Source organism: Musca domestica, unplaced genomic scaffold, assembly GCF_030504385.1.
Source record: "Musca domestica strain aabys unplaced genomic scaffold, Musca_domestica.polishedcontigs.V.1.1 8, whole genome shotgun sequence".
NCBI lineage: Eukaryota > Metazoa > Arthropoda > Insecta > Diptera > Muscidae > Musca > Musca domestica.
The window spans coordinates 626168-653897 of NW_026712409.1; the positions used below are offsets into that span (position 1 = coordinate 626168).

General features: G+C 38.6%; 1 protein-coding gene across 1 annotated transcript; it reads left to right on the forward strand.

The window, feature by feature from the left end:
- The first annotated feature begins 362 nt into the window (after positions 1-362).
- Positions 363-27730, forward strand: LOC101901236 (probable nuclear hormone receptor HR3). Its single transcript, XM_020034839.2, has 9 exons — positions 363-2007; positions 22573-22800; positions 22875-23040; positions 23113-23276; positions 23526-23629; positions 23696-23842; positions 23940-24183; positions 24245-24395; positions 24462-27730. The coding sequence occupies exons 1-9, from the start codon at positions 1881-1883 to the stop codon at positions 24580-24582; spliced, it is 1452 nt and encodes a 483-aa protein (XP_019890398.1). The 5' UTR covers positions 363-1880; the 3' UTR covers positions 24583-27730.

Below are 27730 nucleotides of genomic sequence, written 5' to 3' on the forward strand. Positions count from 1 at the left end.
ATCAACAACAATATCAACAGTAACAATTGTAGTAGCGGTGATACAACAGCAACAACAACATCAACAGCAACAACCAACCTTCAACCCAACAAACAAACCGATTTGAATACAACAGCCAATCGCAGTGGCCAGACAACAGCCGCCGCAGTGAAAGTGATAAAGTGCAAAAATTCAACACACAATCGTAACAATAAAACTATTACAACACCAAATGCGACCAACTCTACCGGCAACAAAAACAACAGCAGCAACAACAATAGCAATCAAAGCAATAACAAGCATCGCCAACATCAACAGTCACAGCCACATTTCAACGATTTAATGAAAAGTCAAATTGAAATCCTCCAAAAATTTAGCTGAAACTTTCTAAAACTTCGCAACTAAACAAAAGCCAAACACAAGTGTGACAACGCAAATAACGGCAAAGGCGAATAAAAAAATCACAAAAGAAAAAAAAAAACGCCAAGAGAAAAAGTGGAACCTTTTCATGAAGTGATCATTGCAAAAAAAAAAAAAAAAAAAGAAAAGATAAAAAAAACGAAACCAAAATCAATAAATATTTTTATTCTGTTTGTTTAATCCTTTTCCCGGAGAGGTGATCATCGTTCATTGTTTTTGTTGTTTTCATCGTCGTAGAAAAAAATTAAAAAAAAAACTAAACAAATAAAATCCACAAAAGGCTTTAAATTTAGAAATTTATTAAAGGATTTACTTCTAAGTAACAAAAGAAAAGAAAAAAAAAATAATAAGAAAAATCAGAACAAGTGTCTTAATCGCAAAAAATAATAATAATAATAATAAAATAATTATATATAAAGAAAAAAAAAAACTACAAGATAACAAATAATTATTAATTACATTATTTATATACATACATATGAATAAAGAAAGAGAAAGAAAATTAGCATTTTTTAATACAAATTATACATTAATAAACCTAATAAAACAAAATTAAACCAAAATTGTACCTATCACTTAAAAACAACAAAACAAAAATTAGCTAAATTTTATATACAACAAAAACAACAACAACAATATACATAATAACAAATTTATTAATAACAAATAGTGGACTGTGATACTAATATTTCACGTCAGATTTATACCAGTATAACCAAACAATTCGAAACGCCACAAACCGACTGCAAGAGCCGACTGAATTGGCAGCATTTGTAGCAGAAACAGCAGCAAAGCCAACACAACAAAAAAAAACACACACACATACACAACCTGAGCCTGCCCCAAAACCTCCCCCCCCATTCTGATGATCTTCACTCAACCAACCAACCAAGTAACACAAGTGCAATGTTAAAAGGCCTCGGAATGGCCTAAAAAGAAGTCTACAACACACTTTCAATTTCAATTTCGACCGACAAAAACATCAAATGTTTCTTCATTTAGACCAACAACAAAAATAAAATACCTTTTAATAAGACAACAACAACAACAATACCAATAACAACTACAATTACATAGCATTTATTTAAACAAAACGTAACAAAACAAAAACAAACAAAAACAAAAAAAGATCGGAAACATAACGCGAGAATATCTACCTATATACCGATACAACAAATACAATTTGTTGTGTCCTTCTACAACTTCTTCGTTAATAAATATTTAAAACAAAAATGCCTTAATCAAATTTAAAACAACAACAAGAACAACTACATTTTGTACAACAAGAACACGCCGTTTAAACGCATTCGACCAAACCAAACTCAGTTTTTTTACGTTTTTCGTGCAACAATTGAAACGAACACAAGCCGAACAAAAACATAAACCAAACACCAACAACAACATCAAGTGACAAATTAAACTCTCTTTCGGTTTTTTTGTTTTTCGATCGACGCCGCGCAACAACACCAACAAAAACTATAATGTATACGCAACGTATGTTTGATATGTGGAACAGTGTCACATCCAAACTGGAAGCACACGCAAACACCTTGGGACAAAGCAATGTACAATCGCCAGGACAGAACAACTCAAGTGGATCGATAAAAGGTAAAAATCTTCCGGCCGACTGAGTGAGTGAGCCCGGCCGGTAGGCTGGGAGTAGGCGTGAAGCACTGCCATACGCCATTAAATCTTTGATATATATCCTTACAATATATAAATATCTCCACCTATATATGTATGTAAATTCGAAAATTTTCTGCACCAGAACTTCGAAGGCTAGCTTTGCTAAACGTTTTTTTGTTTCATTTGACGAAATACAAATTTTAGGGATTGAAATCAGGTCTGGGAAAGGATTGAATTTAAAGACTTCGGGCATGTCCACAAGCACTGTTCTCAAACACTCGCTAAGGCCATTGTGGCAAATGTTGTCTTCAAAAGCAACGATTATAGTTGACCCGTACATCTTCCTTCGTACGATGGCAAGATCTGATCAACTCAATAGAACAAACGAATTGTCTTGGCGCCCTTCAGAAAGACAAACGGTTGGTGTTGTCTCTTCCCCAGTTACGTCGGAGAAACATTTGCCTCGAACATAGGTCCGTCCCTGTACCTTATTTTGGTCGATCTGTAGGTAATGCCGAGTGGAAACACCACAGTCACTGACATGTTAATTAACGTTTCTGCCAAGTTGTAAATCGCTCGACAAATGCGGTAATCATCCCTCCCCCCCAGACGGGTGTATGTTCGTCGGCATTCTTTTTTTTCGGCGATCTTTCGTTGTTGTGTATGTATTTGGCCAAAAGTACCCGGTAGACACTTAAGCCACGAGGTATTTAACTGCAAATTGAAAGACGATTCGAAGTGGCCACAATTAAATGGTTTGTCATACCCTCGCACACTCACACACGGCTTGCAAACTAGTGAAAGTCGCAATTTCTCCAAATGCCAGTAGCCCTCAACGACGAAGCTCAGTGGAACGTTCCCAATGAAAAATTGAAAGGGCAGAGCGGTAACTATGCTAGCCCGCGCAGCAATTCCCTTTTGTCCGGAACTAGTTTCGGCGGGAATAATTTTTATTTCAAGACATGCTATGAATAAAAACACATGTAAAGTAGCAAATGTGTAATTCGCTCTGAGAGATCTGCGTGGCTCAGAAAGCACGGGAACCAAAATACCGTAAAATTTTTAAAATTAGGCGACAATCCTTTAAATCGATATTTCAGCCACATTTTCTTTGCCAAATTTGAATTGTAAAAAGTTTTCAAACATTGTCGTCGTCATTGGTCGCCATTTTTTTAGATTTGCTTAAAAACATTGCTAGATCTTCGGGTATGGGAATGGTTTTTTTGGTAAAAAAAAACTTCAATACTGGGAAAAAGTAATATATTCTTGTACGTATTGCAACGGAGCTATGTATGCTATCGAAAACATATGTTCATGTGTCCGACCTACAAACTTAATTGAGATTTGAGCCAACTACTTTGTATTTTTCTCTAATTTCCTATGGAGATTCGTTTTTATACCCTCCACCATAGTATGGAGGGTATATTAACATTGTCATTCCGTTTGTAACTCCTCGAAATACTCATGTCAGACCCAACTTTATATTCTTGACATATATACTTTATATTCTTGATCAGCGTAAAATTCTAAGTCGATTTAGCGATGTCCGTCTGTCTGTCTGTTGTAATCACGCTATCTTTCGAATGAATTGAGATAGATGGCTAAAATTTTGCACACATGTTTAGTATTCCAGTAGGCAGGTTAAGTTCGTGAATGGGCCATGTAGGTCTACGTTTTCATATAGCCCCCATATAACGGTACCTCCCGATATTCGGTATTTTGATGATTTTAGCGACATTATTCACCGGAATTGTGAAAATTTGGTATTTCAAGTTCGAAATGGATACTACACCCTCAGACAGAAAATTGTCTATGCTGGTCCAGGTCTTCCAGGCCGAACTTACTACTTTTTAACTTGTTTAATATATTCTGAATTCGGGACCGCGCCGACGTAGAGTTTTTATAGGGCTATAGCTCGTAATTGAGCTTGATTGTATGTATTTGGTAAGGCTGTATGTTGTATCTTCTTAGATTTGCTATCATCCACAAATTATAAAGTTTGGCTATGTCGGTCATTTGCAGACACCACACAATAAACACCACTGAAAGCCAATGCATTCAGAGAGTAAAAAAATTAGGAGAACACATAGGAACGTGTGACTTCTGCTCTCTCCTGATCAAATGTCACATCAAAATTCTGAAATGTTAGGAGGGATTGAATATGGAATAGCGTCCTTTCTATATTCACCCATAAACTTGAAAATTTAAGGGTGCTTCTTAAGTCTCTAGCATTTTAGTGGGAATATAAATGATATTCATGTGAATCGATCTACCCATTCATGTAGGCGTCTAACTTCAATGAGCTGAAAATTTCCCTAATGCATGACACGTACCATCAATCGTTTTTCTATTTAATTCCCCGTTTACAGTTATTGCCGTTTCAGGCATTAAGTCATGCGGGCTGAGCTGAGCCTAGCTGCCTGCAATCAGCGACGGCGGACGACGACGGCCCTGTAAACAGCGTCCCCCATAATTTCAACCATAACTGCCGATGGGAACACACAATTACTTTTTGGGCTTTCAACAACTGGAAATCGTAAAGTGAACGCAGCCAAGAAAGCCATTAGAGAAAGAAAGAGGGAAGGAAATGTTTGAAAACCACAACTAAAATACAACAAAACACACGCCCGAACAAAAAACAATGTTCCGAAGAAAGCAAACAGATTATGAATTTTTGGGCATAGATTTGAGGAGAGTTGTCATACGCTGGCATATCTTCATATAGACGCTTCCGATTAAAATACACAATACTAGCAAGAGAGAGAGAGACAAAGAGTGAGAGCCAGGGAAAGAGAAGCGGTGAGGGGCCGAGGTAACAATGAAAAGAGAGAGCTTTGTAGGATATGCGTAGAATGTAGTCGAAGAAAGTGAAAGAGATGTTGTGAAAGAAAAGTTAATCAAAATTATAAGAAGTGACGAATTTGTTGCTGAGATGTGGGTTCGTTCGTTTTGGCGATCCAAACAAATGCCGGCACTAAGAGTTACGCACACGCCAAAAAATTTTCCAAGTCACCAAGGGCCGTGAGAGTTCGCTGCGCGCAAACAGTGGGGGCTTTCGAATAGCAACGCTAACAGCGCCGGCAGCCAGCGTTACGGCTATTAGTGGCTATGGCGATAAAAAGCACTTCATACCTATTACATCAACATACAACATCATCAACAAAAACAAAAAAAATACGATGGCAACAAAAATGATGGAGTACACCAACAAAGTTTCACTATCAAAACGCTATTATGTAGTTGGTTTGATTGTTTAACAGACCATTCCCCCCTCACAAATAACAAAAAAATATATGTATGCCAACAAACACACAGACGCGCTCCCGCTTATGTATGTACGTATGTAGACTACGTTCTGCTCGTAACCACGGAGAAAGAAATACACAGGCTTAAAACATTCACATCTGTTTGTACGACAACGGAGTGGGGGGGGGGGAGAAGACAAGTTAGCACTACAGATATGTCGGTATGTGTGTATGTATGTTCGCACTCGTACACGCACACAGCCAGCAACACATTTGGAGAAGCGTTTTCAAAAATAATAATGAAATGAGTAAACAACAAAAGAAGAAAATAATAAATACCAAAAAAAGAAAGAGGCACTCTGCATAGAAATGAATGAAGAAAGCCAGTCAGCAGCCACCGGGGAGAAGCGTTGGCAAACAGCCTTCCAAGCGACAACAACAGTTACGACATGTAGGAGCGAAATTAACGGCACTCTGCGTCCCCACGTCAACGCGAGCGAGCGAGCGAGCGACGAAGGGGGAAACGAACATACGAAAAGCACACACTCACTCACGCACGCATAAACATTACGTTGCCATGAGTACATTTGTGAAAGCACGCACGCATTTGCCCACCAGCGACACGCTAACACACAGACACGACGCTCCTATCGGCTATATTCAACAACTGTTCTCATACCACCGACTGACGGACAGAACGAAACAGCGACACATAGTAAAAGTCTAAAATCAACAAAAATTTCGGCGGTCATTCAACCCAAGAAAACAAAAAAAGAAGAACAAGAACACAGCGCACTCACACACACTCGCTCAGGCAATGATGAGAGAACGATACTCAACCAAATGCGACTGCATTTGTGAGAAGCGAGCGATTGCCACAGACGTCGTTCCTACATTTCGTAGTTGTAGTTCAGTTAACGAGTAAAGCGGTGGGGGCAGGGGTGGTGTTAGGTGTTTGAGAATGGAGGAGGCGAAGATCGACAGAATATAATGAAATCAAACGAAACAGTTAATAAGACCCCCACCTCCCCGCTTTACTGTGACACGCCGGTAAATGATGAAATTCCTAGCCACCGTAACTGCAGTTGAAGGTCAAACAACATTTCTTCCACTTCTCCCATCCTGGTTAAGAACAATAAAAACATACTTCCTTGTCCATTCAAATTAAACAGAGAACTTCTTGCGGTTCCTTAGGTCCCCTCCCTAACACAAGCTTGATGTACCAGGGGCCACTGGTGGCTGTCATGCTGAATTATGCGACTTCATGGAATGAACGATTTCACTCGAAGTGGCTGGAATATCACACTTCGGGTAATCACCGGGCAGAATTGACATTTCAATACAGATCTACAGTTTATTGACTCGCTTCGTATAACAAGAGGAGATAGAAAAAATCATTATCAGTCCACAATTAGCGATGTGGCATTTAGGGTTCTGGTGTTTTCGTAAAAATTTAGACCATTTCAATTTAGAATTTTCAATTAGTGATTAACTTTTTGGCTTACTTTCCAATAAATCATTCAAAACATCAACCAAAATTTGATGGTGAAATTGGCCATCCAGGATCGCAGTTTCAAACTTCTATGTTGCCATATATTGAAAATGGGTGAACTTGTCGTTTTGACTTCCCAGTATCCTCAAGCTGTATTGTTGCCGAGACGGATGACACTATTATTGGCAACAAATGCAGCGGAAATTCGTAGCTTATCAGGGGAACCATGAAGTAAGAAATCCCGCGCCAATCCCATTTTTTCTTTTGAAAAAATATCGAAAAATTTATATGTGGCCTGATTATCGGTTCAAGAGACTTCACCAATAAGTCGACCAATTCGGCAGCATCAAGACGAAACGGCTGAAACCGTCATCTTAATTGTGTGGCTGTCCAATTTCCGAATGAATTCCACAGGGCTACTTTTAGCGTTTTGTAATATTTTTTTTAATTTATGAATTTTTTGAGATGCTCGATGGGAACACATGATTTCAGCGATAATGTTACTGCTCAATAATTGTGATGAAATAACCGGTCAAGGACCTCGATCGTATTGACTCAGTTCTTCTCTAGTCCAATGGAATGTTCGCATGGAATTCTATTCCCACGGGGAGAGATCATTCATCCCATGATAAATAATAGAGGATCGAAACTTTGGCAATTCTAATGGGTCTCTTTTTTGTGTCTCGTGTACCCATTTGTTGTGCGAATCGGTGCAAATTTGAAATGGTTTTGTTTCTAATGAAACCTAGATCCTGAACAGTCAATTTTCCCAAAGTTTCATCGTCGCTTTTTAAATCAATTTTTATAGTAAAATTCAAAATAACATACGGTTTTTTTTTAAATATTATAAATATTGTACAAAATTATTGTTTTCATACCCTACACCACAAGGTGGTCTGGCTATTATGTTTGTAACAGGCAAAAGGAAACGAGAGAGACCATAGTTTGTTTTGATGATCTGCATAGAATCACGTTCTGAGTCCGTCCATCTGTCCATGTATTTTTGAAAACAAAGTACAGGTCGCATTTATTGCCCGATCCAGATGAAATTTTGCACAAATCATTTATTTGACCCAAGGACGAACCCTATTGAAATTACCGATTATCTCAATCGGTTAAAATTTAGACTAAGCTCCCATATGTATCTTCGTCCGATCTGCCTTCATTTGTGCACCGATGTGTAACATCAGCCCAAATAGTATGGCAATTTGCACATTTGCACGACCAAATTAGGCCGGAAAATAAGTATGCCAAATTCGATCGAAATCGGTTCAGATATAGCTATGGCTTTCATATATACTGTTCATCCGATTTGCTATTTTTTCCCTCCGCAGCCGTAATATACACTCTGTAACAACGATATTTGGGGACATATATCAAATAGAGCTGAAAAATGCCTTTGCCAAATTTTATCGAGATCGACTCAGATTTGGATATAGCTCCTATTTATATCTTCGTCCGATTTGTCTTTTATTGTGCATCAAACGTGTAATATTAGTCCACTTACGACCAAAGTAAGTCAAGAAACCAGTTGATGTTGCAAAATAGTTGGGCTTAATCCCACAATGGTTTTTATAGCCTCAGCCATATGGCTAGAGAGGGTATATATCAGTTGATACGGCCAAAACGTGCTTAATCGAAATATCGGTTTTAGAACATAGGTCTCTTTGGAGCAAATCCGTTTCAGGACATTTGGAGTCGATCTAGCGATGTCCGTCCAATGGGCAAATCGGCCCAATCCTTCCGGGACCTCCCCCATAAAAGAGCAAAATTTTAAAGAAAATAATTTACTTCATAGAAGAAGAAAAGATCATTCGATTTTGTGCAAACTTTCTGTCAGTGCCAAGTCAGGTGCGAAAACACCATCATGTACCCCCCCACAAAGGGTCAAATTTCGAATTATTGTAAGTAGTTTAAAATGTGAAACAAGAGTCCACTTTGCACATCCCAATATTTTTGTTAACGAACAATGTGGTGTGAAGATGGTAGAAGTCGGGCCATTCCTTATGGTACCTCCCGCACAACAGATCAACATTTTAAATAACAACAAAACGCATAAAACGCGATACGAGCTTCCCATACTTTTCAAATATCACACATCCAAATGATTCTATTTAGGTAAGATCTGGCGTGAAGATGGTAGATATCGGACCACTCCTTCTTGTACCTCCCCACAAAGGGTCAACATTTTGAATAATTAAAACGTTTATAAGATTTGAACTAAGAATCCGATTAATTTCAAATTTCGCGCATTTAAATATTTCCTCTAACACAAGGTTTGGTATGAAGAAGGGAACGGACCACTCCTTTGAACGGACCACTCCTTCTAGTACCTCCTCTACAACGGTCTCATAGAACGCGAACTTTTCGAAACATTATCAAATATCTCATATAAAGTGAAGCAAGTAAGTGAAGTGCTGGCAGCAATATTGGAATGTTCCGTATTTTAAAAGAATCCTATGCCCATTTTACATTTAATGAGGGTTACGGTTCACATTTTTGATCCGCTGTGTGGTCGTGGTTCGATCTATCCAATATTTATACAAAATATAGTAAACATATTACGTATTGATAGAAATATTGAGATGTGCGAAATATGAAGATAATCGGACTCTCCGTTCAAATTTTAGAAGCATTGTGATTATTCAAAATTTTGAGCCTTGAAGGAGTGGACCGACAAAAATATTACAATGTACCAAATTTAAACGAAATCGTATTTCACATGCATGCCACATTGGTCAATGTCCTAACATTATTGTCGAAAGATTCATGCATTCGAAGACAATACCGTCTAGCAGGCATAGTTTTGGTATTTATTGTTGTTGTTATTTCTGAAAGAATTAGTGTCCTTATTTCCAGATCAAATTCTTTCGGAATCATCGTTTGCAAGCGTTTTCTTGATTAACTGTAGGTATTTGTTAGTGACTAAAATATGGCCGTTTCCGAGAGGAAGCACAGGGATCGACCCACGAGAAGTCTAATTTGTGAATCCGATCGAATGTAACTGCACCAATCTGACTAGCAAACAGATAGATAGGCTATTGCATGAAATATCTAAAAAGAACCTCTGAGACCACTTGGGAACCGACCCAACATCTTACCGACAGCACTTTTCCATGGCTGAGTAGAATGTGCAGAGCAGAGATGCGCAGCACAGCTCAGCACAAACCTACTGACGATGGCAAGAATGACGATTGAGACACGAGTGGCTGCTGGCCGAGTGCAAATTTGTGCATTATGTTTTCGTTCTTTCGGTCGTGCTCCATCGAAACAGCGGTGGTGTTGCGGACGGATCTGTGTGTCCATTTGTAGGTTCGTTCGTGTTCATTGCATTGCATGCAGCTCTAGTCAGACTCTCGTTATATTGCTTTATATGTGAATGTATGTGTGCGAGTGTGTGTGCGTTTTTGTTTATGTGCTGCTGGGGCATTGTAAGCGAGTGTGATTGTGTGTCGCTGTAAATTTTGTTAGAGCCAACTAATGCAAAAGTAGGACAAAGTTGAACAGACGAGCCAAGGACGGATATTAGATAGAAAACAGCAAAATATGTGCAAACAAATACACGTTCACATGCATCGTATACGTGTGTGTGTGTGTGTGTGTACGTGCGTGTATCTACAATGGAAAATATTGTACTTTGTTGCTGGCAATGTTGTTGCCGCTATCGGTTGCTGCCTGCTAACTAGTTGTTTGTTGCTTTTTTTCTTGTTGTTGCAGTTTTGTGGCGGCTATTTGTGGATGTTACTACTTGTTGTTGTTGTGCTTTTGGGTTTTGTTTTGTCTATTTCTGAGCAGTGGTTGTATGACTAGTTGTCTGTCTCTGAGTTTTGTAAATGTTCGCCCGCCCTCCCCTGAGTCCGCCTTGCAGCTAATGCTGGCAGTGTGCATGGTCTGCACCTCAAGATAGGCACCTATATACATATTTCTTCTGTGTTTCGGTCGGGTTGGGGGCTCCTAGCTTCGGCAAATTTGTTTTGAGGGTTTGTCGGTCGGCCATTGGTGTTTTTGAAAACAGAGTTGAACTTCGTTTTCTCAGAATTTCCAAATGCTGTTGTTTCTGTTTTTCTTCGATGTAACACTCTGCCAATGCATTTTTGTTTCTGTTGTTGTTGCATTCATTGTCTGTGGCAAAGACACACAACCCTGAAAGATATCGGTGTGTTGCAAGAAATATTTTGGCGATACCAAACGAAGAAAAAACCAAAACAGAAACGAAATCTAGCGAAAACAAGTTTCTCTAGGGGTTCCGTGGCGTTTTCGCCAATGCTGACTTGGTTCTGATTACACCAACAATCAAACATCGGCACATACCCGAATGCTTTGGAATGGATTTGAGGTATGACACCTATGCTGCCACGGATCCATTAATCAATTCGTACCTACCTCGAACTTGTAAGATTTGTTGTTGTTTTTTTGGTTTCGGGGCTAGGATGGAAAACTTCAAATTAAACTTCATTCTCAAAAATCGATACGAATGAAAAAAAAAAGAAAACAGACAGTTTGTCAACAAAATATTTTGCGCAAATGGAACTTGAAATAAATTACAGACACTTTGGGAAACAAATATTTCTATTCCACATTTGGCGAAAGTTTTGCTGCGTGATATTTTTCTGCCGAATCGAGGGGCATTCTAAATATGAGTTACTAACTGTTGAATGGGAAAGATCCGTCTCTCACGAATATTTTTCTAATTTTTTAAACAGACCAAAGGAATTAAAAGAAGGAAGGAAAAGTACGAGAGAATTACAACAGGTCCGGTGGATTTACTGTAATTATCGAAGAATTGTATAACCGGGCGCTGAAAGGACATAGCTTTACTTAACAATTAACCATTGGCTGATTTTAATCTGCTTAGGTGTGGAAGAACAAGGTCAATTAAATGGTTTAATATTGATTTATGCTCCATTTTGGATTGGAGCATATTAGTTCGATTGCCAAACAAGCTGCTCTAGGTAGCCATTCCGAAAACGGAAGAAGGAGCAAAGAACATTTTAACAATTGAAAGGTCGGTACAAAAATTGATTTGAATGACGGTATGTTTTTCGTTTTTTCCACCATTAAGTTGGCAAAGTGTATGAGCACACACCAATACACACACACAGAGAGCATATGTATGTGCATTGTGCACTGTTGACTGCGGCCTATTGAAGTCGATGACGATGGTAGTGAGTTGGCTATTAGAGTCGATGTCTTCGAACCGCCTGTCATTGATGACTATAACCTGATTGTCAGTCCGTCCATCTATGTGCTTGAGGTCTGTCGTTGTGGTGCATAACCACATACATACATACGCATGCAAGGTGTGTGTGTGTGAGTGCATAAGTCGGCATGTGTAAAATCCAACAAGCATTTATTCTATACACGCTTGTAAGCGCACATCGCTGACGCTGTTATTATGAAATGTCGGTATTCTTGCGAAACCGATCAAGCAATAAACCTTGTGTCACTTGGCGGGAGATATAACTTCGCACAAGAGTCGTTGAGGGGTACGAACAAAGTCAATATGAATCTTGAAAATATACTCCCTAAGACCTCACTGAGTTTGTCTTCCCAGAATTTACACAAAGTTTCCCTGCCAAATTTGTAGGGGTTTCACATAAAAATATATCCTCAATTCAAACATTCCTTTGCTCCATGAAATGGAACCAATAGAAAATAAGTATTTTGGAATATTAACCCCATAGATATGTACATAAACAATTGTTGGTCACATTGAGAGAAGTAGGTTCCCCTTGTCACAATAGTCTTTTTACAATTTTAAGGCGTCCCTAGTCCGCCTTGAGGCTATACAACTGGATTCCTTAAATAAAACATTTAATTAAATTATACATTTTTCGAAGCACCTTTTTGATGTTAAGAAAAGTTTGTCACTTCTATCTATCTTCATTCCACTTCTACACGATAAACCCAATGCGCAGACTACCACCGTTTATGTAGGGAATTAGCAGCGTCTTTAGCGTCTTTTCCGCCTCGAAATCATTTTGCCCCTGAAATCTCCATTTTTTTCTTTTTTTTTTGAATTTTCCCCCAAAATATTGCCCCAAACGATTTGAAAGAGCAGCGGAAATATATTTACTTATAAAATAGTGGTGTATTAGAATTTATTCCATAGATCCGCCTATTTTTAACATTACAAATATAATATAACATGAGTTCAAGAAAATAAACAAAGAAACAAGTGAAAAAGTATCGATCGGTTTTGACGACAGATGTATACCCTCCCCTCAGTCAATGTTCGATTATTTAAAAATATTTTGACTTCTGATATGAATTTTCAAACTCGTGACCCTCTATAGACGGACCTAAATAAATATGATATAAATATCATTAGAAATATATAAGAAAATCGAACATTTATATCCAATTTATGGGAAATATTAAATTCAATATTTATCTCAGGATTTTGGTTGAGAGACATGTATTTAGATATAGCAAGTGGTAAAGAATTGCTGAGTTGTTTCGATAAAAGTATTGAAAATTGTGTCCCTTTGTGGGTGAGGTACCAGAAGAGGTTCGCAGATATATAGCATCTTTACAACAGATCTTGTGTTAGCAAAAATGTTTGTATGTGTGAAAGTTGAAGAAAGTTGGATGCTTATTTCGTTTTTTTTTTTTTTTTTTTTTTTTCGAAATCTTGAACCCCATGTGGAGCAGGTAGCAAAAGAAATGGTCCGATATCTACCGTCTTTATAATAGATCTTGTGTTGATGGAAATATTGAGATTGGCTTTCTATGAGCTTCATGGATATTCAAATTTTGAGCGTTTTTGGGGGAGGTGCCAGAAGGAGTGGACCGATATTGTCAATTTTCGCACCAGACATAGCACTGACGCAAATATTAGGATTTGCAAAGTTGGAGCAAAATTGGATATCGTTTCTCTTTCTGTGCAAAAATATTTTTTTTGACAATGTCGTCCATTTGTGGGGAGGTACCAGAAGGAGTGGACCGATATATTCCATCTTAACACTATACCTTGGGTTAAAATAAATATTGGGATGTGTGAAATTTGAAGACAATCGGACTCTACCCCACATTTTATGAGAGTTTTAATTATTCAAAGTTTTGACCATTTGTTGGGGAGATACTCGATGGACTGGACCTATATTGTCCATTTTCGCACCTGACCTAGCATTAACGCGAATATTAGGATTCGCAAAGTTGGGGCAACATCGGGTTATCCTTTACCTCTCGGTTCAGTAAATATTGTTTTTGAAAATTTCGACTTTTTTTGGAGAGGTACCAGAAGGAATGGACCGATATTGCCCCTCGCCGAACTCGATCTAATTTTGATAATAATATTACGATGTACCAAGTTTGGACCAAATCGGATACTCTCTTCGAAAGTTATCGTGCGCACCAGACAGGCAGACGGACGAAAGGACGGACATCGCTAGATCGACTCCAAATGTAGTGAAACGGATTTGGCCCAAAGAGTAATATGGTTTTATTTCGACTAGGCACGTTTTGACCCCTGTAGCCATATGGCTGAGTGTATAAAAAATCATAAAAATACGGAATAAAGGGAGGTGCCATTATATGGGGGCTATACCAAAACGTGGACCTGCATAGACAACTGTCTGTCATAGGCTGCACCATTTATTACGTATTTCAAATACTAAATTTAAAACAATTCCGGTGAATAATGTCGCTAAAATCATAAAAATACCGCTATTCGAAGACCAGGACCCGCATAGAAAATTTTCTGTCACAGCCTGTAGTACCTATTAGGAACTTCAAATACAAAATGTCAAACAATTTCGGTGAAGATTGTACCTAAAATCGTCAAAATACCGAATATAGGGAGGTACTGATATATGGAGCCTATACGAAGACCTGGACCTGCATAGACAATTTTCTGACATAGACTGTAGTTCCCATTACGAACTCTAAATACGAAATTTGAAACAATTCCGGTGAGTTTTATGTGGGCTGTACGATATCGTGGACCTATATAGATATTTCTCTTCCAGGGTGTTAAGTGCTTCGAAAGAAAAGCTCTGGGTGAATAAAGAATGTAGTGACATTTTTCGAAAGCATTTTCGAAAATGACTTACGTACGAGTAATACTTGGAATGGGATGATGTTGCTCATACCCCCCATACCGCAACGAAACTCAGCCTCACCGATTATTGCGGAATCCAGTTCAATGGTATTTCAATTTTAAATGCGAATGGTTTAAATTTCTTAAAAGGCTGAAGTAAAAGTTTTGAGACATTAGATTTGGAATCAGATAATGAATTGTAATAGTTCTGTTTTCAGTATCGATTTATTTCATGATTTTTACAATCATTTATTTTATTTGTATGTATATATGTATGTATTTAAGTCCGAACATTATCAAAGAGCAGTGAAAACATTTCCTACAGAGCAGTGAGACGTGCTCCTTTGCTTTGGTTCCCAACTCGAAGCTGGCAAAAGAACAAACAGGTTGCACGGGGGAATAATACCGTTAATTGAGTGCCACGAACAGTTAGTCGGAATTATGTTAACGTTGCGAACCAGTGGCCATAGCACAATTTCCAATGAAACACCGTTAGTCGAGACATCAAACAACAGTATCTGCTCTCTGGCACTCGGCTTGGATGCAGTCCAACAAAAACAAATACGCTCTTAGCCAAGAGCATGCATCGCTCGAGTGCAGTTAAGAGCAGGTCAAGAGACAGGAACAGTTCGACCCAATGAGAACTTTTATCAATATGAGCAAAAATTGCGAAGAGTTGGTGGTTTTCTTACTCGCTATCGCTCTCTTTCTCTCTCTCTCTCCCTACCCACCTAACAAGCCAAGCAAAAATGAAAACAAAACACCAACAAGCACACTCACACGCATGCATACTCAGCGATTGGATGTACCAACAACGTTCATGTGAATGGACGGGGGATATACCAAGGAGCAGAGAATGCAAATGTTGCAGTTTGTTGGCGGCTTGCCGAGTCAGTTGCCTCCCGAAGTGGCCGACAACTCGTCCACCATCCATGCATTTATCCACGGTAGAGCTTCGTAGCCCCATCGCGTTGCTCATTTATTTGTTTTTGTCGTCTGGTTGGTTGGTTGGTGGTGGTGTTGTAGCTTCTTGTGGTGTGCGCTGTGGGGACTTGGCTCGGCGGTGCTGAGTGTTCTGTTGTCGCTGCTTCTGTCTGTTGGTGCAATGACCCCACTTCGCGTTGACCCACTTACGATGTTGTTTTTGCGAACATTGCCGATGTGGGTATGTGGTGAATCGGGCTCTTTGCTGGCAGCCAGTCTTCGCTCTGACGACGACCGACTTGTTAGTTTGTTTTGCTGCTGCCTGCTTGCTTGTGCAATAATCGTCACTCATAATAATGATGGTGCTGTTTATGTAGCCGACGTGGAGCAGTGGTGTTAGTCGTAGCAGGGTTACCGTCTGGCCGAAATTTGCAGCAATGCATTGCAACATTGGAATCGACAGATTTCGTTGGTGTTTCCTGTTCATGTTTTTCCTTTATAAAAACGTAGCAAATTTGTTTTATATAAAGACTGCGCTTATTATAGTTGTTTTTTTTTTTTTTTTCATAAAACTTCCTTCCACCATTAGTGGAACTTATTTATAGGTTTTTTTTTTTGATCGACTGTCACTTTTACGCCACATTTTGGTAAATATTTGAAAAGAAAAACATCCACTTAATGTCCGAACTTTTAATTAAATTAGCTCAACTAACAAATAAGTTCCACTTCGCGAAACTGAAAATTCAAGTTGGTTGGAATTTTAGTCAGCAACCATCAATACCAAAATAGTGGACCAATTTTTAAACCAAAATGTCAAAATACAGCTCTCTCAGTTGGAAATTGAGGCAGAAATCTTCAAAACAGCGAAAATCGGCAGTCATCTATTTTTTGGAAGCTATACCAAAGAGTGGACCTGTATCGAACATTTTTCGTAAGTTGTTAAAGGCATTTGGGGTTTATTTGGATATATGGAGGTTATAGCAAATACTGGACCCGACATAGATAAAGAAAATAAATAAAATATAAAAAACGCATCAACCCAAATGCAGGACCAAATTTTCTATCTTGCTTTCGGGATACTGGGGGATGTTGTTAAATCGATGTAGAATTTCATGGTGATCAAGCATATATATATACACTGTGGCGACATATGTACACTTTAGTACGCAACAATGTTGGGCTGGGGGGTACAACAAGTATCAGGCCGTCAACTTTATATGTTCTTTGGTTATGGAACCGTTTAATAGCCAACTTCACTATTAGCCACAAAAAGTTAACTAATCAGGTTACTGAAATTGGGCGAATTGGCTATTTAAATTCGAAGTGATTAACGAATAAATAAAAATGTCCAACTGCAGTTCGGAAATCTCCTCATAATGCATAGAAAATATATTTTTATTTAGCCATGTTGTATTTTTACCAAATTGTGTCCATTTGATTACCTGCGGTATCCCGGTTAGTGCCACATCGGACATCGTTTTGATATCCTTCATCGTGGAGATATTTTTTTGCTAGTCATTGTGATAATTGACGTCAGTATATTTTAACAAACGTCCTATTTCCAGGGTGAGACATTTGTGCCATTTTTAAATTTAAGTAGACGTGGCACTTCTTTGGTCTACCTGGTAACCGCCATAGTTGAGCCAATCTTCTCAGAACTTGTTCGTAGTCGATTCCCATGAATTTACAATTGTTAAAATGTCGTGTTCTTCAAAACTCTACCAAAATAAAATTCGTATTAAAATGTAATCCTTTTTTAATCGTCCGAAAATATTTGCTTGATAAAGTGCATGTCGATTGGCATTTGTAGGCGCATTTGTTGTGAATGCACTAGGCCGATGTTAATGAATTTTGTCGACAAATTGTTAACCAATTTCAAAGTAAAAATCTACAAATCCTGGGAAAGTTACTGGACCAAGACACTAATAGCTTGTAAACATCATCACACAATGAATAATTGAAGACATTTTGGATTAATGTTAATGTTTTCAGCTTGCATTCGGAAAGTCAGGACTACATTCGGAACGTCAGGATTAAGTAACACTCAAAAGTCTTTATTAGAACGAATTTTCTATTAAACGAGCCCACCTCCGTCCACATTTTAGACCACAATTACTTCACATCTGTCATGTATGAATTGGCTTATAGATTCGAGATGACAAATACGAAAGTGGGGTATCTAAAATGTGTACTCCTTGCATATGAAGTTTTATTTGCTATATCCTACAACGTTCTGTGACACTGTTTTTTTGCTATGATCCCTAAAATCTGTAAATCCATTTCCGTAAATACATTTGCTCGATCCGACCTCCTGTCTACGAATCTAGGCGTTATTCTCTGTTCCGTGGCTCAGCCCAGGTATGAAGTTGAATTTGTTACCAGGAATGTGTTGGTATTTGGATGGATTTCAAGTCATTCCGCCGCTGTTTGCACCGACATTGGTAACACTGGAAATGGTTGTGAAGAAGGTATCTTTGTGGCTATTGTTGTTGTTGTTTTTGCTGTTGTCGTTAGGTTAATGGTAGAACTCACAAATGTTCGCAAGCATTGCATGCCAGTGGTGCTGCAAACATGCATACACACATATCTACCTACAAACATATACACGGTGCCTCGAAATGTGTTACAATGAACTGCAGTCCCTCTCCACGTTGTTGTCAGTTCTGTTGTTCGTCGTTAGCCGTTCGTCTGCTGGTCATGCTGCTGATATGTCCTTCCTCTTGCCGCTGTCTCATTTCGGCTGGTGTTGACTCTGCGCCTGGCCAGTCGTTTGACTCGTTGCTTTATTGCATTTCAAACAGTGTGTCGGATTTTTGCTTCTTTTATCCATTTTGTTTTTATTCCTTCTTCGCTGACAATTTGTTGAGTTTGTGTTCGATTGGGTTTTCCCGATTCGTGGGCAGGAAGGAAGGATGGCAGGCAGGCAGGTTAACTAGCAGGCTTCCACTCCGAAATGCAGCAGTTACGGTCGATCGGATCGTCGGCCGGTGGCGAATTCTGTGGCACACAAAGAAGATGCAACGAACGGTACATACAGAGGCCTGCATGGGCCGCAATCTATGCGGTGCACTGACACACAAAGCTCTCAAAGTTTGTTGGGAAGAGTATATATATATATGTGTGAGTGGGTATGTATGTCTGTGGTTGTGTGTTAATGCACATTCCCAGTAAACAATTTTTGCCGAATTCGGTCCGATTTCTGTCAGAATCTCTGAAAAAATGTCCGATTCTGATTCCGAATTCCTTCCGATCTCGGTACGAAAGTTGTATGGACGTGGTCACCGAATTCGGAAAGATTTTCTGAAAAAAATCTGAAAAAATATTAGATTTTCTGGACGAATTCGGTCCGAATTCGGTGAAAATTCTTGAAAAAATAGGAGAAAAAATTAGATTTTCGGAAAAGATTCGGAGGACAACTCCGAATTTCTGAAAGAAATCGGGCAGAATTCGTCTGGAAATTCGGCGGAATATTCAGATTTTCTGAAAGAAATCGGTCAGAATTCGAAAGAAAATTCGGAATAAAATTCAGATTTTCTGAAAAAAAAAACGCTCAGAATTCGGGAGAAAGTTCCGATTTTCTGAAAGAAATCGTTCAGAATTCTGAAGAAATATCGAAAAAATCGTCACACCACTTAAAAATGAAAAAAAAAAACACATATTTATTTAAAAAACAAACAATTTATTTCGGGTTTCGTAAAAATGTAGTTTAAATATTACATCTATAATACATTTACATTATAAATATTATTTTTATTAGGAACATAACATACAGTAGCACGTTTCTGTTTCAACTGCTAAACAAGAACTAAAAATAAAAAGCAGTGCACACAGAAAACCGGTATGTAGTTGTTTTTGCAATTTTTTTCCATCATATTTTTTTGGGAACGAAAGAGAAAGAGGCTGATTCACAACAACAACAAAACGCACATTTTTACAACGGAAAATCTAACAGTTCACAATAACAATAACAAATCGCATTTTTGCTTTACGCTTTGTTGTTGTTGAGATCTTGAAATGAATGATCACAACAACAACTACTATGGGAGAGAATGTGTCAAACCACCACCATCCGTTTACATGTGGGAGAGAATATGTCAGAGCAATAGACAATCTACTCTCTCCGTTTGTACATTTTTCGAGTTTTTTTCGCTTAAAAACACAGGAAAATGTGCAGAAATTCTAAAAAAAAACGTTTAGAAAATCGGACCAATTTCTATCAGAAATTTCTGAAAAAAACGTCAGAAATTTCGGAAAAAAATCTAAAATCAGAGCAGTCGGAAAAAATTGTTTACTGGGTTCACAGCTACAGCCAACATACACACACGTACACGCACACACCACACTGGCGAAGTATGTGAGCTATGTGCGTTGGTTGGATAAATGAATGCTGCTGCATGCATTAGACTTGATGTGGCTTCATTTCCAACAGAACCATCATCGTCAACAACAAAAGCAGCAACAATAGCAATAAAAACAACAAGAACGACGACGACTACAACAACGAAAACAACAGCACAGTAAAGTTCTTAGACAATTTGACCCATATTTTCGCACAGCCATTGTTGCTGTTTCTGGCATTTGTTCGTTGTTGTTTCATAGCCCACCGACGACAGCATCAGGCATTTATCATCTACATACGTGCCTATGTGTGTTTGTAGGTATGTATGTATGTGCGATTGGATGGACGGATGCATGCATGGTGGATGGATATACATGTGCGTCCAACATCCATACAAATGTTTTTAGCAACATCTACTTGGCACATCGCATCTATGTCCCTGTGGCACTCGGTCCCTTTTTTGTGTTGCAACTTTCTTTCTTTTATTTATCTTTGTTGTTGTTTTTTTTTTTTTTTTTTTTTTTTGGTACTCAAAAATGGGAACAACATTGATGGCTTATTTGACATTAGGTTGTAAAATTAAATTTGATCATTTTGGGGAATGGTGACACCTGCAGTCGTATGGACGTTTTTCCGAAGCATTTTTCGAATCAGCGAATTGCCGGCGAAATCAACTATTAATCACCATTCACGGAATATTGAATAGACCCATGGTCGAATTTCCAATGCACCTCATCTGTCCCCATTCATTGTCCCAATGAAATACGTATCACTATACCAGCGTTTGAGGCTCCATACGGTCAAGCCATTAACTCGTCTGCATAAAATGAGCAATAAATGTATAACAACTGAAGAATTTAGGGATGTGTGGATGGTGGTTCGTTTATATTCCTATCTTACATAACTTTTGATGTGAAATGTCCAATTATTTTAAACAACCGAACTTTTTCCCCCAAAAACTAATCCTGTATAGCTCTTCAATAAATACGAAACTCAGTTCGTACATACCAATTGATATAGAACAATGGTCTGTTCTTTCTAAATTAATGTTGTCTAGTCTTAACGGGTTCTGTTATTTGACCAATATTCCAAAATCGAACGCAATTGGGATTTTTTCAAACATTTAAGTTTTTTAAATATAGGCGATAAACTTCGGATCACAGCTGCTCATTTAGAGTCCACAATCAGGGTAATTTTTTTGCCAGGAATATCCTAGAAGTGAAAACCCCATTGCAATGAGAAATGCACTTTTCGAAGAAGAAAAATATCAAATCTTTCTTGTTTTTTAGAATTGTTGTGCGACACTAGTTCGTGTATAGCTGCCGTGTTTAAGAGACCAAAGGAGAGTTCGCGAGGAGCAGCATTTCTCAATCGTTCTCAGATTGTGTTAAGTTCTCTTAATTCCCATAGCTCTCTCGATTGCGTCACTCTGTACGGCTCTCTTTTGCCACGCTCTTTGTAAATTGATTGCTACGAACAGAGCGCGCCATTCGGCTAAGAGAAATTTCCCCAATTTCGCCGCAGAGGAACAAGAAGAAATAAATAACAAATGAGGGGAGAGAAAGTTATGAAATATCATGTAATAGTGTAAATCTTTCTCTCGTTTTGTTGGTGTTGGCGTTGTAGTTGTGTATGGCAATTGTTTTTGCCTGGTTGTTCAGGTTTTTCTCGTCAACAACAAGAATGAAATTTATATGGGGGCTTGTTGCTGTTGCCGTTCTTCTTCTTCTTCTTGTTGTTGTTTTTTGTTCATTTAGCGACGATATGGATATTATTCTGAGTAAAAGTTCATCGACACTGGAACACACAGCTACACCAACAGGAGGCATACCGACATACACACATAGCGTGTACATATCAATGCGAGTGCCTTTAGCTATATATAGGTGTGTGTGTGTGTGTATGTGTGTGTTTATTGGTTTGTGAGCATTCATTCACACTCGTCATCTGTCACGTTTACACCAACGAAACAAAATTTCTTCATTTTTTGTTATTAAATGTTTGCTTTTCGTTTTGCCACAGATTTTTTGAAATATGCCCAAATGACCCCCCCCCCCACACATACACACTTACATAAACACGTACACTTGTATAATGTTTTTGTGTGTGTATGTGTGAGCTATTGCAGATGTGCAGTTGTAAATCGACTTCTTAAATTGCAAGAATTCCGAGAGGTCTAATTGGAATCCCAGAAGCCTGATAGAGTGAGTTCCACTTGGTCTTGACAATTCTGTAAGAATAATGTGAGTTGGGCCTGCCTGGACTTTGGCAGGATTTCAAACACTTGCTGATTTGGATTATATTCCCGATTATATTAACATTATGTCTAAATATATTGGTGCCGCAGAAGTTATGGGGATTTGAAACTGAGAAATTGGTGGAGCTCTGGGGAGTCATATATTTTACGAGCCCACACGATGAAGCACCACAATAATATTTGCAGATAATTTTCCAAATGTAAAAAATAAAAACTCTACTCATGGTCCCATTGCATTTTTCGTTACAGCTCAAATTGAAATAATACCCTGCAAAGTCTGTGGAGACAAGTCATCCGGTGTCCATTACGGTGTTATCACATGCGAGGGCTGCAAAGGTTTCTTTAGGCGATCACAGAGTTCTGTGGTGAATTATCAGTGCCCCCGCAACAAGCAATGCGTTGTCGATCGTGTTAATCGCAATCGGTGTCAATACTGTAGACTGCAAAAGTGCCTCAAACTGGGAATGAGCCGAGACGGTGAGTACAGAAGTCGGGTTCACAACTCCTTGGCCCTATTGTCAACTCACTTCCCTCTTGATTTCTTCCTGCAGCTGTCAAGTTCGGCAGAATGTCTAAAAAACAAAGAGAAAAAGTCGAAGACGAGGTGAGATTCCACAGAGCTCAGATGCGAGCGCAGAGTGATGCGGCGCCCGATTCGTCGGTGTTTGACACGCAAACGCCCTCGAGTAGCGACCAATTGCACCACAGTTACAACGGGTAAGGAAATCTCCGAATTCGGCCAATGGCGAACGATTCGTAATGAATGTGTTGTTGGGTCTTCTCTTTCAGCTACGGCTATTCGAGCAATGAAGTCAGCTATGGCAGTCCGTATGGCTACTCGGCATCGGTGACGCCGCAGCAAACGATGGCCTATGACATCTCGGCAGACTATGTGGACAGTACTACGTACGAGCCACGAAGTACGATGATGGATCCCGAATTTATCAGTCATGGTAGTATACAATCTATAACAATTTCAGTGTATTTTATTCTGTGTCTGTGTCTCCCTCTCTCACTTCCGATAACTTGGAGTGAGAGTGTGAGAGAATATCCGAGAATGGTTGCAAGCTTCGTCTTGATTCTTTAGAGTTTGCACCTGTTGTGCAGATTTCACTAACCCTAGAAGACACCAACGATCTAATGAAACCTTGATATCCTTTTTTCTCTCTCTCTATTCTTGCCCATCCATGTGGTTCGCACAGCAGACGGTGATATAAACGACGTTCTCATAAAGACCTTAGCGGAAGCCCATGCAAATACCAATACCAAACTGGAAGTGGTGCATGAAATGTTTAGGAAACCACAGGTGAGTTGGCAAATGCGGGGGTATTGGGTCGATAGGTTCTAATGTGGAGGGCCCCTCTGATTTCAGGACATCTCAAGAATACTTTATTATAAGAATCTGGGTCAACAGGAGCTGTGGCTGGACTGTGCGGAGAAGCTAACTCAAATGATACAAAATATCATCGAATTTGCCAAATTGATACCGGGCTTTATGCGCCTTAGTCAGGATGATCAGGTGACTTGTTGTGGCATCGTCGAGTTGTCCTTTCTCTTTCACTTCTACACTTCCATTTCCATTTTAATTTTCTTCTTGTATTTTTTTCTCGGCCCAGATCCTTTTGCTGAAGACGGGATCCTTCGAGCTGGCGATTGTGCGTATGTCTCGGCTGCTGGATCTCTCGCAGAACGCGGTACTGTACGGTGATGTTATGCTGCCCCAGGAAGCCTTCTACACATCCGATTCTGAGGAGATGCGACTGGTGTCACGCATTTTCCAAACGGCTAAGTCGATAGCCGAACTAAAACTGACTGAAACCGAATTGGCTCTGTATCAAAGTTTGGTCCTGCTGTGGCCAGGTAAGTTATTGATCAACGCTGACCGATCGTAGCAGTGTCGTAAACGATTCATTTGTTGCAGAGCGAAATGGTGTTCGTGGAAATACGGAAATCCAGAGGCTTTTCAACTTAAGTATGAATGCAATAAGGCAGGAACTTGAGGCCAATCATGCTCCTCTCAAGGGTGATGTGACGGTACTGGACACACTACTCAATAATATTCCCAATTTCCGGTAAGTTGTTGGGTCGGGACGTCACACCCATTGTTGTCGGTCGTTTTTAACCTCATCTCCTTGCAGAGACATCTCAATACTGCACATGGAAGCGCTGAGTAAATTCAAACAGCAGCATCCGAATGTCGTGTTTCCTGCCCTCTACAAGGAACTCTTCTCCATAGACTCGCCCCAGGATCTCACATAACAGCAGCAGGTGTATGATGACACCACCACCACGACAACACCAACAGCGGTAGTAGCAGCGACAACAACAACAGCATCCTTAAACAACAACCTAGCAGAGGAATCTGTAACAGCAACCACAGCTATCATAGAAGTCCCCCAGACCACATTGTCGACCGAGCATTGCGCTTCATCTTCAGCAACTATCAATGCACAGCAACAGTCTTAACATCAAGCCCAGCATCCTCATCATCAGCAACAGCAGCAACAACAACAACATATACTACAGCAATAGCAATAGCAAAGAAATCTTTATAAAATAGCAAAGAAAATACGCTCATTTAAAAGCCGGCAATACGCCTGACACAACCTTACAACACGCAGACACCCACACACACACACACTTTCCCCCCCTATCTCTCTCGCATACATTGGTTCCGCATTTCCCCTAAATAACCCAAAGTTTGATACCCCCTTTATGTATTCAACCAAATGCTCCACACGAGAGTAAACCTATTTGATCTCCAGCTATACCAGTCTCGAATAATTACCGTTTTGAAGAAAACGCAGAGATCTACTCCTACCCAGATACACATGCTACCATGTTACTCACCTCGGACCAATAGATCGGTTGGGTGGGGGCTAGATAACACGTCCCATTAATAGTCAGCTAGCAAATCGTTTAGGTTATTTCAGAAATACACATTGGTGATGGCCCCAGAGCATGGTTATGTTTAAACGTACTTAAGAAAATATTGATTTGCTAGAAATGGATCTGAATTTTTTTTTCCCTTTTGATGTTGGTCCAGAAGGGAGCTCGTTTTTGCTGTTACATCTCTCCCAAGAGGGGGTGGTGATTGTCCAGAAAATTTCCAAAAATTACCACGCGGTTACCGGGTGAATTTCAATTTTGTCTTAGTTGTAATACCCCTCCCTCGACTCGCACCACTCCACACAAACAATCATTCACACACACCCACACACAAACACATACATATACGTACATTTACTTACCAATATTTAAGCGAAACAAAACATAAACAATTGTGAAAGGGATACAGCAACATACAAATGCGTTAAAATTTAGATTTCTAGAATGTAATTTAAAGAAAGAAAAAAAATAACAACAACCACAACAACAACAACAAGAAAACTTTATGTATTTCAGTTATCATGTTTCTTCAATTAGTTAATCATTTTCTCATTACATTTTTGGCCTTAATGCAACAACAAAAAGATTAGTTTAAATCAAATTTACGAATAAAGAGAAATACAAAACAAAACAAATTAAATGCAAAGAAAAGAAAATAAAAGAGAGAAAAAAGTAATAAAACAATGATATATACATATTTAAATTAATATTATATACATTACATTTATATATATACAAAAAACAACAACAACAACCACAAGAACAACATATATATATTTACATTTACAATGTATATGTAAAGTGAACCCAAGCAACCGACAACAAAACTGTTCGCATCATTTTCGACGTTAACGTCGAACGAACTTGCTTAGCGACCGTTTGGAAAGCAAACGATCGTTAATTCGTGTTCAGCTAGGCAAACGGAAATAAAAACAAAAGTGAAAGTGAAGGAGTACACAAACACACCCGAAAAAAAAAAAACAAAAAACACAAATGTTATTCTAATCCCTAAACAAAAGCACACACACACACACACACACACTCAATCACACACATACCCACATCCATGCAACAGCCACATTCATTGTTTTTCGGTGGGAGTCAAATTTTATTCGGACAGATGCAGTCTTCTCCAGGTTTTGAGATGAGCCCCAGTTTAGTCCACTCCAGAGTAAACCTCATTCCGCTCAACGGTCAAATTTCGTCAAATCGTCTTCGACGCAGAAGAGACTGAAGTCGGACCATCGGGTAACTCTATTCAGTTAGATAGAAAAATCACGAAACGATAAAGATCGTCCTTCTTTACGAATAAAAAGTGCCGCAGAAAACACTGAGAGGTTTGTCTATTCTATTATAATCAGGCACAGGATGGGTCCCATTTCGTTGCAGCTGCTTCAATATTCTTTCCGCCTTAAACGTAATATATTCGATAACGCCAAATTTGATCAATATTTCCCTTTTCCAATCTTGCTGGATAGCTTGGGCTGCTCAATAGCTTAAATAACAAATGAACTTTAGAGATATTTTGCTTTCAGGTATGTTTGCGAGAAAAGATTACTCAGTTCAAAGAAATATGATATTCGGTTTTTAGATGGTCGACCTTTTGAAATAATGGCATTTTTAATATAGCCCAGAAACGCATAAAGGCTGTATGTAGCCCCAATGTACGTACAAAAACTAGGAGAATCTCAAATTGAAGGGTTTGCAAATGTGGTCGATTTATGTCTCGAGAGAAGGTTTTTGCTCTGGGCAACTCTTTCGAAGTGCAGGCGGTAATGTTACCATTTGACGTTGCTGGTTGGCTTCTTCTGCTACAACTGTTGTGGGAAATTGTCATCGAATATGTTTGGCCCCTACGCCTTGAACGATCAACACATAAATATACATTCACACACACATACATACATACATACACACACATATATACAAACATATGTTATTAGTACTAATGGAGTAAGAAAATAAAAACACAGAAGAAGAAAAAACAAATTAAATAAAAGAATTATTACAATTTATATATATAAATATATTTATATATACATACACATTACATATATATGTATATATACATATATTATTGTTAAACAAATCTATTTTTAAGTTTTTAGTAAAAATTAATACGAGAGAAACAAATAAAAACAAAAAACTGGTTAATACTTTTTTAATTAGCATTATTATTATTATTATTATTATCACTATTATTATCATTATTATTATTATTACCATTATTATTATTATTATTATATATTATTATAAAAATTTATTATACATACAAACAAGAAATGAAAACCCAAGAGAATGGAAAATTATTAAAGTAAAACAAAAGAGAGAACCAGATGAGAAACGGAATATTATTATGTTACATATGTAAGAAATAAACGGTAGTAGCAGTAGGATTGTAGAGGAGTTGAAGGTATAATGCACGCTGAAATATATTCAGAATCCCATTTAAGAGAAAACAATGAAACATTTTTTCAATAATAATTAAAAGAAAAACATAAAAATTAAACAAAAAAAA

What these genes read in the sequence shown, in the direction of transcription:
- LOC101901236 (XM_020034839.2), top strand. Translation starts at nt 1,881, where the DNA reads ATGTATACGCAACGTATGTTTGATATGTGGAACAGTGTCACATCCAAA. An exon ending in TTGCACCACAGTTACAACGG is followed by an intron (nt 23,041 to 23,112) that starts GTAAGGAAATCT and finishes CTTCTCTTTCAG; the next exon opens with CTACGGCTATTCGAGCAATG. An exon ending in AAATGTTTAGGAAACCACAG is followed by an intron (nt 23,630 to 23,695) that starts GTGAGTTGGCAA and finishes CTCTGATTTCAG; the next exon opens with GACATCTCAAGAATACTTTA.